General features: G+C 53.2%; 9 protein-coding genes across 9 annotated transcripts; 2 read left to right on the top strand and 7 right to left on the bottom strand.

The window, feature by feature from the left end:
• Positions 1-451: 451 nt before the first annotated feature.
• SNOG_13865 (hypothetical protein) lies at positions 452-2,360 on the top strand (the record flags this gene model as incomplete). The annotated part of the gene is made up of 4 exons (XM_001804013.1): positions 452-631; positions 682-912; positions 999-2,171; positions 2,232-2,360. 4 exons carry the CDS (start codon positions 452-454, stop codon positions 2,358-2,360), a joined length of 1,713 nt encoding a protein of 570 aa, XP_001804065.1.
• Positions 2,361-2,588: 228 nt separating this feature from the next.
• Positions 2,589-4,282, bottom strand: SNOG_13864 (hypothetical protein; the record flags this gene model as incomplete). Its single annotated transcript, XM_001804012.1, has 3 exons — positions 2,589-3,914; positions 3,979-4,094; positions 4,228-4,282. The coding sequence occupies 3 exons, from the start codon at positions 4,280-4,282 to the stop codon at positions 2,589-2,591; spliced, it is 1,497 nt and encodes a 498-aa protein (XP_001804064.1).
• A 715-nt stretch (positions 4,283-4,997) lies between these two features.
• SNOG_13863 (hypothetical protein) lies at positions 4,998-6,648 on the bottom strand (the record flags this gene model as incomplete). The annotated part of the gene is made up of 2 exons (XM_001804011.1): positions 4,998-6,049; positions 6,096-6,648. 2 exons carry the CDS (start codon positions 6,646-6,648, stop codon positions 4,998-5,000), a joined length of 1,605 nt encoding a protein of 534 aa, XP_001804063.1.
• Positions 6,649-6,733: 85 nt separating this feature from the next.
• SNOG_13862 (hypothetical protein) lies at positions 6,734-7,871 on the top strand (the record flags this gene model as incomplete). The annotated part of the gene is made up of 3 exons (XM_001804009.1): positions 6,734-6,889; positions 7,057-7,150; positions 7,313-7,871. 3 exons carry the CDS (start codon positions 6,734-6,736, stop codon positions 7,351-7,353), a joined length of 291 nt encoding a protein of 96 aa, XP_001804061.1. The 3' UTR covers positions 7,354-7,871.
• Positions 7,520-7,804, bottom strand: SNOG_13861 (hypothetical protein; the record flags this gene model as incomplete). The annotated part of the gene is made up of 1 exon (XM_001804010.1): positions 7,520-7,804. One exon carries the CDS (start codon positions 7,802-7,804, stop codon positions 7,520-7,522), a length of 285 nt encoding a protein of 94 aa, XP_001804062.1.
• A 2,024-nt stretch (positions 7,872-9,895) lies between the features above and the next one.
• Positions 9,896-10,385, bottom strand: SNOG_13860 (hypothetical protein; the record flags this gene model as incomplete). Its single annotated transcript, XM_001804008.1, has 2 exons — positions 9,896-10,120; positions 10,212-10,385. 2 exons carry the CDS (start codon positions 10,383-10,385, stop codon positions 9,896-9,898), a joined length of 399 nt encoding a protein of 132 aa, XP_001804060.1.
• Positions 10,386-11,385: 1,000 nt separating this feature from the next.
• SNOG_13859 (hypothetical protein) lies at positions 11,386-11,565 on the bottom strand (the record flags this gene model as incomplete). The annotated part of the gene is made up of 1 exon (XM_001804007.1): positions 11,386-11,565. One exon carries the CDS (start codon positions 11,563-11,565, stop codon positions 11,386-11,388), a length of 180 nt encoding a protein of 59 aa, XP_001804059.1.
• Positions 11,566-12,386: 821 nt separating this feature from the next.
• SNOG_13858 (hypothetical protein) lies at positions 12,387-12,876 on the bottom strand (the record flags this gene model as incomplete). The annotated part of the gene is made up of 2 exons (XM_001804006.1): positions 12,387-12,413; positions 12,454-12,876. The coding sequence occupies 2 exons, from the start codon at positions 12,874-12,876 to the stop codon at positions 12,387-12,389; spliced, it is 450 nt and encodes a 149-aa protein (XP_001804058.1).
• An 870-nt stretch (positions 12,877-13,746) lies between these two features.
• SNOG_13857 (hypothetical protein) lies at positions 13,747-15,389 on the bottom strand (the record flags this gene model as incomplete). Its single annotated transcript, XM_001804005.1, has 2 exons — positions 13,747-14,430; positions 14,454-15,389. The coding sequence occupies 2 exons, from the start codon at positions 15,387-15,389 to the stop codon at positions 13,747-13,749; spliced, it is 1,620 nt and encodes a 539-aa protein (XP_001804057.1).
• Between the last annotated feature and the right edge of the window lie 383 nt (positions 15,390-15,772).

Below are 15,772 nucleotides of genomic sequence, written 5' to 3'. Positions count from 1 at the left end.
CAGCAAAGACAGAAGACAGGACCCCGGCACGACGCTCGGACCGCTACCACTAGCAACGTCATTCCAGGGCACCTGCTGCAGGTGGGCCTGGAGCTTCAACTCACCAGATTCAGCCACAGCCTCGACTCGTCACACTACCATATCTCTCGGCTTGCAGACGCTCTCGGCTCTCGGTATACTCTACGCCCCTTTGAGGCTGCAGACACATCCATCGCACCATGTGGGACGACGAAGACAACAATCCATATGGTTCCTTTGCCCGCCATGATTCCAACTCGTCGGATGTACCTGGCTTAGCCTCACCCTCTGCGCGTAAGACATGCACAACTTGTCTAACATGACAAAGAGATGTATAGACTGACTCCCCCAAGTTCCGTACCGGCCCGCGACACCGCCTTCCGACACGTCGTCCCCCGCACAAGAGTCGCCCGAGTATGTCTCTCAGCGCGACATGAGCGATGTCGACTACAACGATGACCACGACGAGGAAGAGCCGGCGAGGACGCAAAAGAAGGGTGGCTATGACGCGCGCGTAGAACAATGGCTGCACGAACATCCCGATCAAATCATACTCATCACGAATGCGGGGAAGGAAGGCGTGAACTATATACAGTACACCATCAATTGCGGAGTATGTGCATGAAGGATGTGGTAATGCTGCCCCTACTGACCGACTTGCAGGGCCTTGAAGTAAAGCGCAGATACTCCGAGTTCGCATCGCTGCGCGCGACGCTATGCAGTCTACACCCGACCCTCATAATACCACCAATACCCGAGAAGCACACAATGGCAGATTACGCCGCGAAGCCAACCAAGGCGAAAGAAGATGCTGGCATCATAGAGTTGAGGAAGCGCATGCTGGCCGTATTCCTTAACCGTTGTCGGAAGATGAAGGACGTTTTAGACGACGGCGTATATTGGAGATTCCTTGACCCGTACACAAGCTGGGTACGTTCTCCGAGGCGACTGTTCGAGTGATCATACTAACAGTGGTGCAGAACGACGTACTGAGTAGTCCTCCCGTCTCCAATATTCCCAAACAGATCCTCAAGGCACCTCCGCTCGACGCCGCGAACCCAACTCAAGCGCACAGCTATCTTCCCGTTCCATCATCGTCGGCGAAGCTCAAGAGCAGTGGACAGACCTCAAGCTCTGGCACTCCAGTCGCACCGCCGAACAACTCCGCTCTCCCCTCAGCAGCTGCACACAGCACTCCTGGCCCACAGATCTTTGGTCGCTTTCCACCGGAGACGCGACAATTGAGCGAAGAAGAGCTTGACCCATACTTTGTCAACTTTGAGAATACCACCAGGGACATCGAGAATCTGCTGCAAGGTCCCACGGAGAAGGTCAACCGACGGTTGCTGATGCACCTCGGGAACTGGGGAGAGGATATGGCAGATTTGGGCGCACGCTTCAACGCTTTCTCCCTATCTGAACAGTCGCAGTCACTCGCTGCGGCCATAGAAAAGACTGGTCAGGCGGTAGACTCAACCTACATCGGGACCACAGAATTGGCTTCGTCTCTCAGTGCAAGCTTTTCCGAACCTATGCGGGAAAGTGCGCAGTTCGCAGGTGTTGTGCGTACGGTCCTCAAGTACCGCATCATGAAGCGGATACAGGAGGACATGACCAAGGATGAACTCGAAAAGAAGCGAAACCTGCTCGAATCGCTCGAAGCTAGTGAGGCAGAAGCCAAGCGGTTACAGCAACATCTCAGCGGTGCTGGCCATGCACCACCCCCGCGCAGTCGCGCTACATCGAACAGCTCTCAACGTAGCATGGGTACAGCCGATCCGCCGCCTCGCGAAGAGGACCGCGCATCTATTGATTCCGATTTCCCACCAACACACAGCGATACTCCCTCAGCCTCGCAAGGCGCACCCGACAGCTCTAACTCACCCCCAAACAGCCCACACAAGAAATCCCCAAGCGGCAATTTCGTCACGAACAAGCTCTTTGGGTCTATTACACACGCCTTCAGGGGTATGGCCGATGTCGATCCCGAGAAGACACGGAGAGATCAGATTGGGAAAACCAGAGACAGTCTTGTGCAACTAGAGCAGGCTCTCGGTGTTGCTGAGAAGGACACAAAGGACGCTAGCAGCGGTGTGATGAAAGATCTCCGGAGATTTCAAGAAGAGAAAGAGAACGACTTGAGACGGTATATGGTACGTACACTTTTTGGTAGGATGATCGAATGAGAACGGGACAGCTAACAATGATTGCAGATGGAGTTTGCTCAGTGCCACATTGACTGGGCAAAACGGAACAAAGCGGCTTGGGAGGAAGCAAGAGCGGAGGTGCAGAATATTCAACACATTGGCGATGAGTACCCCAGAACATCAGAGGACATGTGAGGGTATGGTAGCGGTAATGCAGTGTTGCACTCAGCTTTGAGTTAGATTTTGAAAGGACAGCCTCAATCGCGACCGATGGCGTTGAAAGCATATTGATAAGCAAAGAACAATCCAAATACCGTCTATACGCAACGCAATGCTGGAAAGCAACAAGTGTCTATAACCATTTCATCCTCCATGCGCATCAACAATACACTCTCTTCTGCTCGTCCAGTCCAATCCCCAATTCTACGCCGTCAAAGCACTGCTCAGTCCCAAGATACCCATTCCACAAAACGCACTAATGAAACATAACCGTCTCGAGTGCGTGAGGTCCAGACTCTCGCCCAACAACTGCAAGCTCACCATAGCCATGATCCCACTCGTCACCGCAAACATGCACCCATACACCCTGTCCTCCATCTCATCCTCGCCCTGTCTGCGCCCAGCAATCTTGAAACTCAACGCCGCAACGCCTGCGCCGAGAGGTTGGCTGACGCCACCGAGTAGCGCAGACCACATCATCGCCTTCCATCGCGAGTTTATGGCAAGATACAAGGGCAGCGCGAGCGCGAAGCCCTCGGTGATGTTGTGGATGAAGAGCGCGAGGAAGATTGAGAAACCGAGGGTGGGATTGGCGTGGTTTGTGGCGTAGGTGATGAAACCCTCGGGGACTTTGTGCAGGGCGATTGCGGTCGACGTTTGCAGGCCAATGGAGAGGAAGACGTTGTTGGGGACGTGGTGGTGGTGTTGCGGCCCGTGGTCGTGAGCATGGGAGTCATGGGAATCGTGCGAGGAAGTTGTTGATGATGGCGAAGAAGAGCGGCTGTGCTTGTGTAGGGAGGTGCGGTCGGTGGTCGGTATGAAATGCCCGTTTGTCGAGGCCAGAGAGGCGACGGAATTAGTCATGGTCGCAGGACCGGACACTGTGGGCTGGAGCGGTGTGGTTTCGTCGACGTCTTGCAGGAGGGGTTGTCGCTCGTGCGGGCCTTGAGTGGTTTGCGATCTATTTGCAGCGGATGGTCTGGTTGCTCCTAGGTGTCCGGTTGACTTCGTTGTGTGTAGTCTTGGTGGCCGTGTCACGAGAGCGGTCCTGAAGCACTCTGTTCCGCATGTGTCCGAGTATCCATAGCACTGGCCATTGTCATCGCAGAGTTTCTTCGAGCCTGTGACGAGCTGGGAGACCTTGGTGGAGATGGAGGCATGTAGCGATGGCCTCCGAGAAAGCGCAGCCTGACTGAAAGTTTCGCTATTGGTACCGTATGAGCGACGACCACGTAATTGTCGGTGTCCGTCCAGCTGTGGAAGCCCGTTACTTTCCTCAAGCATCGGTTGGTGTGCATGGTCTCCTTCTTCGTCTTCAGCTTTACCTTGCTCCTCATCGCCATGCTCATGATCACAGTCTACGACAGAGTGTGGGATATATTGGTGCAGTATCTGCGACAAGACGGAAATTCCCAATGCGCCGATCAAGAAGCAACCCATCAGGGTGAATGTAGCTGCCTTGGCCGAAAGGCCACCTTTTTCTAGATACCTTTTCGCTGATGGCAGCATGCTGTACAGCGAAGAGAAAATCTAGAAGGTTGTTAGCTGGATCTGCTGTGGACTAGTGTGGATGAATGTAAATGACGATACTTACCATGACACCAAAGGAAAGACTCAAGCCCGTCGAAAGAAATGCATTGCTATCTTGAATTTTGAAATCCTTCTTGCCGGGGAATTGGCGGATGATGATGTCGACGCAGATTATAGACGCTGTTTTCAGGTCAGATTTGGCTTCTCAGTACAAGAAGTACGCAGAGGTTCTAAGCCTACCCCCAAAAGTACATGCTGTTAATATGTTAGCAGCCGTCCGGGGTATTGCAGATCATGCATGTAGCCGGCGCACCTATTCCGCTCACAATTGACATGATCCATCCTCGCGTATCATTGTCGAGTTCCATTTTGCTTTCTTTGAATGACGTCGGCGCGCTCAGATTCGCGGGTATGGTAGCCGTATCTCGCCACACGCGTGTGTAGGAAAGGAAACAGGAAGTAGAAAGCTATAAAGATATAGCATCAACAAGCAAAAGGCGGTATGTGTGTGTAAAGTCTAGAGATGGAACGTCAAGCCCGGCGCGCCGCGTGTGAATGATCGCTCGAACCGTGTTGGCCGCGCTAGACGATCGTGCAGGACTGGCGGTGATTTGTGGGCCCCGTGATTGGCTGAAGCCCACAAAGTCTAGATGGTCGATGTCACGCGTAGCAAGGAGGACGTTTCCAAGGTTCCCAGGTTTAAGACAACGTGACACAAGCACGAGCGAGATGTAAAAAAAAAAAAAGAACGATGCGGTGTGGGTGTAGTCTAGTAATTCGAGAGACTTTTGGAGAACTCATTAAATAACAACCCTTCGCTGGTCTCTTTGTTCATACTGAACGCGCACAAGAAAATTTGCTGCGGCTTGCAATAAGCTGTTGATGCCGTTTAATTGCCTCTACTGTAGTCATGCCTCGTCCATCGAGTTTGTCCGCCTATCCTTGCGCCATGCCCATGCAATGTTATGACAGTAATTCCACAAACGCCAACGCTATGCCCAAGGTGGTAGAAAATGTACAGTCCGAATGGAAGCACCAAATAAACAAAGGAAATCGTGTCGCTGGGGCAGTCTAAACATCAACTCACTGTGCCGGAGGATGTGGAGGCCAAATCTTGCTCCATTTGCCCTCGCCATGTTCTGGCTTCTCGTTGATGACCAGCAGGTTGTTTCCACCACACCAGCCGCCAGGTTCTACAACTCGGGCTTCCTCGGTCCAGTGTCCGTTGAAGTCCTCGTTTGTGGCGTTGGACGCCAGACCTCTCACTGGGTCGTCGTACTGCCACCAATTATCTGTGACGATGTCTCCGATCTCTTCATGAGCACGGTTTGCGGCGTACGGCATGCCGACCATCTGATTGAGAATGTCGTGGATCCAGGAGTACAGCCGTTCTGGTCGACGAGTGAGGGACAACCAGGATAGCGTGCGCTCGTCGTATGCTACGCGAATGAAAGGGTTCATGAAGATGCGGGCTTCGGAAGGGAGCCCTTTGCCGCTCTCGCGGTATTGCAGATCGGCATTGATGAGGCAGCATTCGGAGGCTTCCCAGAAAGTGGCCTTTGCGTGACGGAAGCGAATTGGAGAGTTGCGAATATGGTCGTTGTAGCCAGTTGTGTTGTGCTCGACTGATGGATGCTGAACGGGGTGGTCGAGGGGAGTATGGTGTTGAAACCATCTCGCTTCGTATGCGGCCATACCGCCCCAGCAGCTGCGTACGCGCACGGCGTCGGTGCCCGAAAGGACATCCTGCCTGCTAGTAGCACCCAAGGCACTGGTAAACCAGGGGAAGAAGGGTATGCCAGTCAATTCCGTGCCAAAACCCACTGTAGCAAAGCGATCATAAAACTTGAAGGCATTTATGAAATCCACGGCGCATGCACCCGCATAGTTGGTCCTGCCGTTGGCATCAATGTTGGTCGCGAAAAGCAGCTGGACGGCGTCGATGGGGTCGAAGATGACATCGTTGAGAAAGAGGACTTTGTCGAACTTGACTCCGTGTTCGTCGATGGGTTCGAGGGCGCGGTTGCGGACTTCGGCGAGGAAAGCGATGCGCTTGAGACGTTCTTCGCCGTTGGGTAGCTTAGTGTGGGGCAGTTGGCTGAGGTCGAGCTCTTCGTAGATGATGGAAGAGTTGGCTAGATTGTTAGTACTGTACGGTCTGGGAAGCAGCGGGCCACTCACCAGTTACTTTCTCTCGTAGATGGTTCAGCGCCTGCTTGGTCTTCAGGTCCGGGTTGTCTTCGTATATGCTCAGGTGAACGTGTTCGGGGCCGAGCAGGTCTATCAGCTCAAGGACTGCTTTCCCCCATGCGCCCGAGGCCAAGTTGCCCTTCTCCTCGTACAGCGCGGCGGTGATGAAGACGGTCTCATTGTAGGGGTTCGCGCGGCCCGGCTGGTCGGAGTCGAGGGCCCGCTGGCGCAGCTCGTTGTAGTGTGGCGGGCGCACGGTGTAGCTGGGAAAGAAGATGCCCACGACGAGCACGAGGAAGACGAGGAAGTAAGGGACGGAGAAGATGGTCCAGTAGACCAGGCGGAGGACGGAGCGCTTGCGGCGGCGCGGTGTAACGTAGTGTGCGTAGACGGCGCGATTGGAGAAGTTGGTTATGCGCAGTGTCGAGGCCACCCGCGAGATCCACGATGTCGACGGGACCCGCAACTCGGTGTAGTCCTCGTCGAGCGAATCACGCGGCAGGAGCTCGTAGGTGTTCGCGGCATGGCGGTGTTTGGCCAACATGGCATGGACGGGTGGAATGCAGTCGGGCGAAGGCGTGGATTCTGGCGAGTATGTAGGTGCGAGCGATGCCCCGTAAAGGCAAGAAATGGCCTTGTCGCACGGGATGCAGTGGGCAGAGTCTTGGTCTTGGTCCCCTCAGGAGCGTGCAGCAACCCCGAGCGCGACAGGACCCTGCCTCGCTCGCTTACGGGGGCTAGCCTGGCAGTGGGGCATGGAAGCTGGAAGCCATGCCTACTTTGACGTCAGTGCGCAGCGCCGTTGCGTCTAACTGGCCTCTGCATGCGGAGCAACTTGCGAAGGTCGCTCATCGACGCACCCGGTGCCAGCAGCCCTACGCGTGATGCTTTGCCTGCGCCCGCACTCCCTACACAGCACGCAGACGGCACCTGCACACTGCACAACGTACAGGCAAACAGCCCCTATTACCCTCAGTACGGCCTCAGTACGGCCTCAGCACCGAGTATCGCCTCACCCGCAGCACAATCGGTCCTTTGGCGACCACGTAAATTACCATTAGCCTCAACGACGCGTAATTTGCGCGAATAACTGTATCACTCCATTGGCAGTAAGCTCGGCAAGAAGGGTGAAGCACATGCTGAAGTAACTTTTGTGGGTCAAACAGCGCGTCGTCTCTCTGCAGCGACGACCTGCTGTGGTGCTACAGTGAGATCTGCGCTGTACGCCCGCACCAATGGGCTCATGTAATCTTTAAACATAGCCATGCGATAAGCGACCAGCCATCATGCACGATACGTACGCTCCCGCACCTCAGCCACAGTGTACGTCTGCATTCTTGGAAAATTGCCAGCAATCACCACCAGAAGCCGCCTTCATGCTGTCCTGCTACCAGCCACCAAGGCACTGCTAAACCTCATGCAAGCTCAACACCGCGCTCAAAGAAGACCTCGACAGCGACCGGACGTTGTGGGGTGGAGACGCCATCGATGGCGCTGACGGACCATGTATGTCGGATACCGAGCACGATGAGTTTTTCCCCCGAAGACGAGCCATCGTTAGAGGGCGGCTCTTCCACGACAGGCACAGGCATCGGCGACATGCGAGGGACATTATCAGGGGCTGAGGCTTCTGTGACTGGTTCAGTTGCTGCATCTTCCTCCCTCGAATTGACCTTGGTCGGACGTGGACCATCCGGCATCTCCGCTGGTTTCTGCCTACGGGCTTCAACGCTTTCCTTTCGGCTCGTATTGGCGTTTGTTTGCACGGCTTCCCGCTTTTCCCTCTTCTGCCTCGGTGTCGTTTCCTTCTCCCGCCTCCGATGTTGCTGCTGTGTGGGAGGTTCATTCGTCTCGTCTACACCAGTCAGCATCAACACGTTACATTACAGTGGTTAGCGAAATCGGCTTCCCCACGAACGCAAGCACGACAAAGTGTACGCCACATCGCAAGCGGGGGTCGTAGTGCCCCACTTAACAGACTTGGCCTAGCATTATCGTGTCAGCCTACGAAGAAGCTCATGTTTAATGATGCACCGGCTCTGGTAGTCAGTGCAGCAACATCGGTGCATCATCAAATACGAGCTTCTTCGTACGTGCAGTACTTTCTTTATACGCCCACAGGATACAGTCGCTAGCGATTGCAGTTTCACCCCTGCCTACAGCTGCAACATCATTTACACTAGCATCAGGACAGAGTTACGAAGCCCTACCTACTATATTAAGCAACGTGTTTAGACGTGCTTATAGATACATAGACAGCTTTTAGCTCGCTGCTAACGATATTTAAGTATAGTTATAGCTTAAGTTGTGAATAAAAGGGATGTTTTTTTGTGCATAGTTAAGAAGGAGTTGAGGTTAGTGCGGGTCAATTAAGGTGAAGTAACTGATCCCGCTCGCTGCCCGAATAATTGCAATCTAAAACCTAAGGTCTGACATAAGCTGTTTGCGTGTCTTGCGTAATGTTCCGCGATAGTACCGAGCTGCCGTAAGCTCTCGCTGAGCTAGTTCTCCGTCACTGCTTCATAAGAAACACAGAGCTTAATTGAGGCTTGTAGACATGCGTGAAGCTCTCGTAGCTTAGAGGGCAAGTATTTTTCACGTTCAATAGACATTTGCACAATCTGTAATACTGTAGGTTTCCGTCTGTTAGGTACATGTAAGCTGAATAACGTAACTATACTAAAGTAAGAAGGGTGCCCTTGCTTATTCAATAAATTTGCACCTAATTAGTCGGCCCTATAATATCTGCGAGGCTCTGAGATTAGTAAGAAAGAGGTAACCTATCTATATATTTTAACCTCTAGCCCCTCCGACATTCCTTTTGTATCCTTACCTGATATCTTATCGACAAAATTCGTTTACCTCAACCACAATTCCCAAGATGCTCCGACAATACCTCAGTTTTCTACTCCTTGCCATTACGGCTGCAACAGTTAATGCAGGGTGCTGCAATTTCGCGGATGGATGCGCAGATACTAGTGCGCTTACTTGTGAACAAGTTGGCGGGTCTTATAGGGAATCTTCTTGCGGTCGAAACTGCTAAACGTAAGTATCTCAGCATGTGCTAGGGCTCTAGATCTAATAGGCTTTATAGGCGGCCTTTAAGCAAGCTGAGCAAGGTACCTTAGAGATAGTTTATAACATGCTAGTTGAAAGTTACAGTCAAAACAGAGGCAGCGCAATTAAAAGGAAATCTAGAACTATAAGACAATGTCTATATATACTTCTAGTACTTACAACGGAATCTGAAACTCCTAATAGCCTACCTATTTCATCCTCGCTCAATCTATTTCTATATATATGTAAGCATTTTAGTGTGTAGAAAGCATCTTGTATTGTGTTGTGTATTGTAACGATTCAAACTAGCAGCTCACTAAGTAGCCTAACCAGCCGAGATCCTAACAAGCGTCGATTCGGATCCGTACTAAAGAGCCGTTTTAACTGCGGCGTTGACAGATGGAGCAACCGCGCTTAGGTCTGCGCGAAGTCAAAGAACCAGTACACTGTTTAACAACTAAATTCTACCAGGTGCTTATTACCTACTCACAGAAATCAGCCCGCTAATCCAAGTCGCTGTTGTTGTTGTGAGTTGATGCCGGTGCTGCTGCGGAGTACCGGTACCTAGGTAGGGCACTTTAATCCCTGCTTCTAATGTAGCGCATACTTCGTTAGAACTGCGCAGGAGGGGAAGCCGATTTCGCTAAGCACCGTACAATTCTTCAACGAAAAGGGTTATTACTCGGAACATGACGCCATGACGTCCACCCTGCCGGCCTTGTAAAAGGTGATGCCTACCTAGGTTGATCATTCGCCCCACCTCCACCAGCGGTGCCTCTCCATTGCTGAGGATGCGGAGTCTGCGTGGCCCAGGGCTGGGTTGTCATGTGTGGATGCGGCGCGAATCTGCATGGTTCAGGCTTTGTGAAGCGCGGCGCAGCTCGGGGTATCTTTTCTCTAGGTATCTCTTCCACGGAACCTGTGGATGTACTGGAGCTAGACGACGAAGACGAAGAGATCTGGGTTGTAGCAGTATTCTTCAACGAGTTCTTTATGATCGGTGGGTAGTCGTCCACAATGTGTAAGAAGTCATCTCGGTGGACTCGCGACCTTTTCTTCGGAGCCGTCTTTGGACTTGCCTGGGATTCCGATCGCTCTGTGTATGCTCGGCGAGGAACCTTTGGGTAAAGTGGCGACGAATATGCAGACGTTGGAGGCATATGTATTGGTATGTGGATCGTTTGCTGATGCACTGGAGCTGGCATCGTGGCATTCTGATGCCATGGTGGCTGGAAAGTCTGCTGGTATGTGTGCGGATACGCCTGATGATACGCCGGATACATCTGCGGTGCTCCTGATATCTTTCCCTGCCACGGCTCATACTGTTGCTCTGAACCCGGGTCTTGCATAGATTGTGATGAAGGTAGTGCCGGTCTTCGTACTTGCACATGCTCTCGCTCTCGTCCGATTCCATGCCACTCTGTATCCGCTTCAATCATTCTCTGTCCTCTGCCATCATGTTGAGACGTGCATCGTCTACCTCTGCTCCTGCTTCTGTCTCGTCTCCTTGATGAACTTGACCGGCTCTTTTCTCTGGTCTTTACTTTTCTTCCGGTACCCTCGCAATGTCGGCAAGGCGAACGCCACCCCGGCGGTATAAGTACATGCACATGGAACCAGTGGTCTAGCTCCAGACAGGACATGTGTATGTATCTGTGTATGCAGTAGATTGCAAGCCACACAAGTGCCGTCCCAAAAATGCCTGCGAAGACGACTGCGATGACGAGGCTGGTGCTCGACATAATACAGAGCAGCTCAAATCGGGCACCATGAAGTAGCTGGAAGGCGTCAAGAAGCAAGCACCAAATTTCTATTGCGATTCGGTGTGTATTATGTGCAGTGCAAAGCACTCACCTACGGCAAGTTTGTCCTCGAGCTTGACTATGCATCAAACATCCGTCCAAGTCGTGCCACACCAAAACCATACTAGCCAACGCAGCAGCGCTTCCCAGAGTAAAGCGCAAGCAGTGTGCCCCAAATCATGAGCCAGCCAATCCACATCTGCCCCATTGTCGTCGCCCATAACTGGTGTCGCACCACCTTCGCGAACAAACCCGTGTAACGCCATGTCGTGCCCGCATCAAGTATCGCACACAATTTCGCTCGTGCCATCCTGCTTGACATATCGTGATACGTCAATCCCGCACCTAGTAACATGTTAGTAACACTCTTCATCACTTCACCACTACGCGCCCCTTCCAGACCGACGCACAGTGTCTGGCTTTCACGTCGCCTTTCCATCCCCATCCGTGCTCTTCTGCGCCTCCAGATCCCGCTGGTATAGCATCTCGTGCACCTCGGCGCTCACGACGCGGCGGCACGTAGTGTGCAGAAACCAGGCGAAGAAGACCAGGAAGATGGCGACAAGGAAGAGGATCAGGATGATGACGTTGTTTCGTTTCATTTTGGGTGTATGGAATCGTTGTGGCGTTCAAGATGGTGGGGTTGAGGGGTTCGAGGCGCGCGGACGGAGCGTGGTGAAGGTCAGTATCGATGATGGTTTATGGTTTATGAGATTTCTTAGTTAGCCGGGACTGGTGGTTAGTCGCAGTGAATATCGAGTGTGATTTATCTCACACTCATTTGTTTGTTGTGGTTGATGTGTAAGTAGGAAAATACTCAAGAGTTCGTTGCCATGACGTGGTAACTTGACAGGCTTTGAGGCTCAGGCTCAGGCTCATGATCGTTGCTTGAGGCAGAACATGGACCTCTCGTCCGTATGTGCTTCATATTACTATGATAGTAGAAGCTGTACAGTGTATTCAGAGCAGGGCCAAGTACATTCCATTTCGGTTTCGTCGTTTGCGGCCGGTGAAAACGTTGATGGAAGGTTCTCATGGCATAATTATAGTATGACGATCGTGTTGTGGCCAGTAGAGAACTGTTAATACGAGTTGTTCACTGTCCGGCTATTTACCTCCTCGATTATACTACGTTCTGTTCGAATATGGTATGTCGAAGTGGGTCAGCCATAGTAGCTTCTGTATGCAAGTAAACTTTTACATATGGTGCGAATAGTGAAGCAAAATAACACCTTCAAACACCAACTTCAATTAGATGTGCTGCTTATATTATGTTGCCTCAATATGTAATGCCTAGAAGTGGTACGAATGGTCCCCCTATCCTCGCTCCTCCTCTCCCTTAGTTCAGCTGCGTAGCCAAAGCAACAACCTGGTCCAACAGCGCCTTGTCCCTCCCCCGCCGCATTCTTAGTAACCTTATCCCTCAGATGATCAACCTGCTGCCCAGCCGCTGCAGGCGGGTTACCCTGGGCAGTTTGAATCCTGCTAACCTGCATCTGCAAGAAGAACTTGGGCACCTTGATCGCAAGATTGCCGCCCGTGCTGCGAATACCCGCCTCAGTGGCAAGATATACATTCAAGCTATCCTGGAACTGCTGCAAATCGGTGTTGGCGAGGGGGTTTGCGGTCGCGAATTCCTTGAGGGCAAAGGCCAGGGGCGAGTCGGGCGATTTGCTGAAGTCGATGGAGGAAAAGGTCACGCCGCCGGATGTGACGTCGGGGACGTTGGAGAGTGTCTTTGCGGTCGCGGAACAGGTGACGGTATTTTCTAGAGAGGTTGCGACGTCGGCGACTTCGGCTGGGAGCGCGGTGTTGCCTACGACAAAACAGGCGTTGGCCTGGCGATTGGCGATGATGGGGGTGGCGGCGCCGAGAGAGAGTAGGGAGAAGAGGGTGATTGCGTGAGAATGCATTTTGGCTTTGATATTGGGGTTTATAAAAGTATCTTTTGAAGTATTATAGACTTATAGAAGAGGAAGGATAGAATAACGAGAGTCCTAGCCAGAGGATGCAAAAGAATGGAGTAAACGCGAATGAGATAGAAACATCAATATAGACAAGGCACAACAAAACTTATACATCGATATGTCAGTGAAATCTTCTTGTTTCCCAGGATCGCATTTCCAGGCACGCAAACGTCGCAGCAGATCCCATTTGGCCATGTCCCGCTGTCGCTACGGTTTTGACAGGGCTGGCACCTCCGCGTTTCGTCTCATCTCAGGTTTGAGAACATGTTGCGGCATGAAAATGCGCGCAATACGATGCCGATAACCGCAAATTGTTCATCGTTTTTGCATCTTCGCCAATGAGATGAGGCGAGAGCCGGATGATTTCCTGGATCGTGAGTAACGAGCCTCTCGAGGTGGGTTTCAGCTGCCGCTTGCAGCTGCTGAAAGGAGCTGTTACGATGGGCTGCCCGATCGCGTGACATTCTCGCAGATGCAATTTTGCCTTGAGCCTGTCATAAATGTGGTCAGGGTGGTACGGAAGTGTGGAGCTGTTGCGTGAATTTGGTGCGATCCTAAACGCTGAGAGGCTGGAAGCTAGCGACAACTTGGTAGTGACGGCCAGCTCCATCCAAGCTCGTGAACGGATCTCTCGGAGAAGAACAACTCAAGTTCCTCGCGCCAAGGTCCTTCGCTCATATGGGTCATTTGCTTATCATCACTAGCATCGGGCAGTGGACCATGTTCACACCTGCCTCACAGACATCAGTGGGGAGTCATGAGAAATAGTGGTATTATTACAACAAGAAGAAGACCCTGCTAATGATTTGCCAATCATTACAACTCAACATTCTCGACATTTGCATCTCCCATTGGCGATCCGGGGGCTTTTTCAATCTTTCGCTCCTCCGCCAGGCCTACTTGTCCAAGCATAAAACGTCCAAAATACAATACAGCGTCCAGCATCTCCTCACCTGTTGGAATGATGCTTTCCTTGGGCAGCAAGAAGCCGTAACTGCCTGTATCCCTCAGCTTGATCTGGTAGCTGTACTTGACCTTCAAGTCATGGTAAAAGTAATCCAGCGCACTGCCACCACTGCTCTCGATGCGAGGCAGAATGATCTTTTTGTTGTTGTTCGAGGAGAAGGCGACATTGCCTTCGCAGGCTGACGTGACCTTGTATGCCTGTCCCTTTCTGCCCACTCGGATGGCTTTGGCCAGGCCAAGACCAAGTTCCTCGAGGTCTTCGATGGACGGGGGCTCGTCGTTGCAGGAGTAAGAATACGGGTAGAGGATTTGCTGGCTGTATGAATGGAGGTCCAGGAATCCAACGATTTCGACGTTGTTGTATTCGGTCTCGTTTCGCGCCCACTCGGCAAAACGTTGGGCCTCGACACCATCGAAGGGCGCATCGCCGGCGAAAGACTCGCTGCAGGGGTTAGTGCGTGTCATGTCACCATCCCATTTGAAGGGGTAGCTGCGGTCCAGGTCGACACCGCGGCAGAAGCGGAGGCTGGTGGGCTGCCGGTTCTTGCGCCACAGACGGTCTCCGTCTCCCAGGTGTAGACATAGCCGTCGGGGTTCAGGGTTGGGACAAGAACGAAGTCGAACTCTTCTAGCAGGCGCGTGACTTCGCGGTCTTTGCCGTAGGAATTAATCAGGCTCCAGGCGAGGTAGTTGACAGTGCTTGTCGAAATCCATTCGCGCGCATGTGAGCCTCCAGTAATGACGACGGTCTTGCGTGCACCAGAGGGGTGGTCGTTGTCGGTGGGATGCACACCGACTCGCAATGCGGGTATCTCGCGGCCTTCGTATGTGTTGCCGATGCTGATGCGCCGGACGTGTGTGGTGAACATGGACGACATGAGGTTCATCCACGGGCTGATGACAGACATGGGCTGGTAGTCCTGGAAGAACGGATGGCCCCGGCCTGAGCGAGGCGAGGCCTTGAGCTCTGGCGAGTAGTGGTCGTGCGATTGCGTGCCGGCGGGCGAGGGGAACGAGTCGAAGATGGCTTGGGCGAGGTCGAGGTCTTGCATGAGCGGCTGGTGCGATTGTTGGAGGGACGCTGGGAGCAGTCCGAGCAGCGATGGAATGACATGTTTGGTGACGCGCAGGTCGGCCCAGTCGTCGTTGAACTCCCACACGTCGAGGAAAAGCACGTCGACGGCCTCTGCGAGTGCTTGTGCCTCCTCTTCTGTGCGGATCTTGAACCTCAGGACCACGTCCTCACCATATCGCGTGTCGAGCTGGGAGCCCAGCACACTGTGGCTGCCAGCGCCTCCCAGGCTCTTCTGCGGCTCCGGCAGCCCCCATATCTTCCTGATGAGGCAGTCGGACAGCCTGCGCCATGGCCGCGGCGCGTGGTTGGGGCTAGCAGATGCGCCGTTAGGGAGCCGTACAGCGTCGTGCGGGGCGGCGGTGACGAGCGCGGGACCGAGCAGCAGCAAGCCCAGTGCAGCGAGGGTTTGCTGGCGCATTGCGGCGGGGCGGAGATGCTATGCAAGAAGTGTGCGCTCACCAGCACGCGCTGCAATGTCAGAAGGCAGAATGTCAGAAATCCCGCTGCATGTGCTCCGCTCGTGTGCCTGGCTAGTCAGCCCGCAGCCGCGACAGCGACGCCTGGTGTGGCGCCGCGAACACGTGCTTGAGTGTGGCTGGAGGCTGCCCAGGTGCCAGTCCCGACGCACTAGGCCGCGGCCAGCTCTCCACCAACTTGAGCCTGCACCAGGAACTGCGCCCATGCGCCCGCCCGTGGCCGCTGGGAAACTTTGTAGCTGACGTCCAATTACCAATGCCACCCCTATCAGCCCAGTGACAGCCAACGCCCAGCGACAAGTGAGACGCTGCCTCTGCGCGTAAG

The sequence above is a fragment of the Parastagonospora nodorum genome, assembly GCF_000146915.1.
Source record: "Parastagonospora nodorum SN15 chromosome Unknown scaffold_28, whole genome shotgun sequence".
In the NCBI taxonomy this organism is placed as follows: Eukaryota; Fungi; Ascomycota; class Dothideomycetes; order Pleosporales; family Phaeosphaeriaceae; genus Parastagonospora; species Parastagonospora nodorum.
Note: the sequence above shows the minus strand (reverse complement) of the source record. Positions and strands in the feature narration are given on the sequence as shown.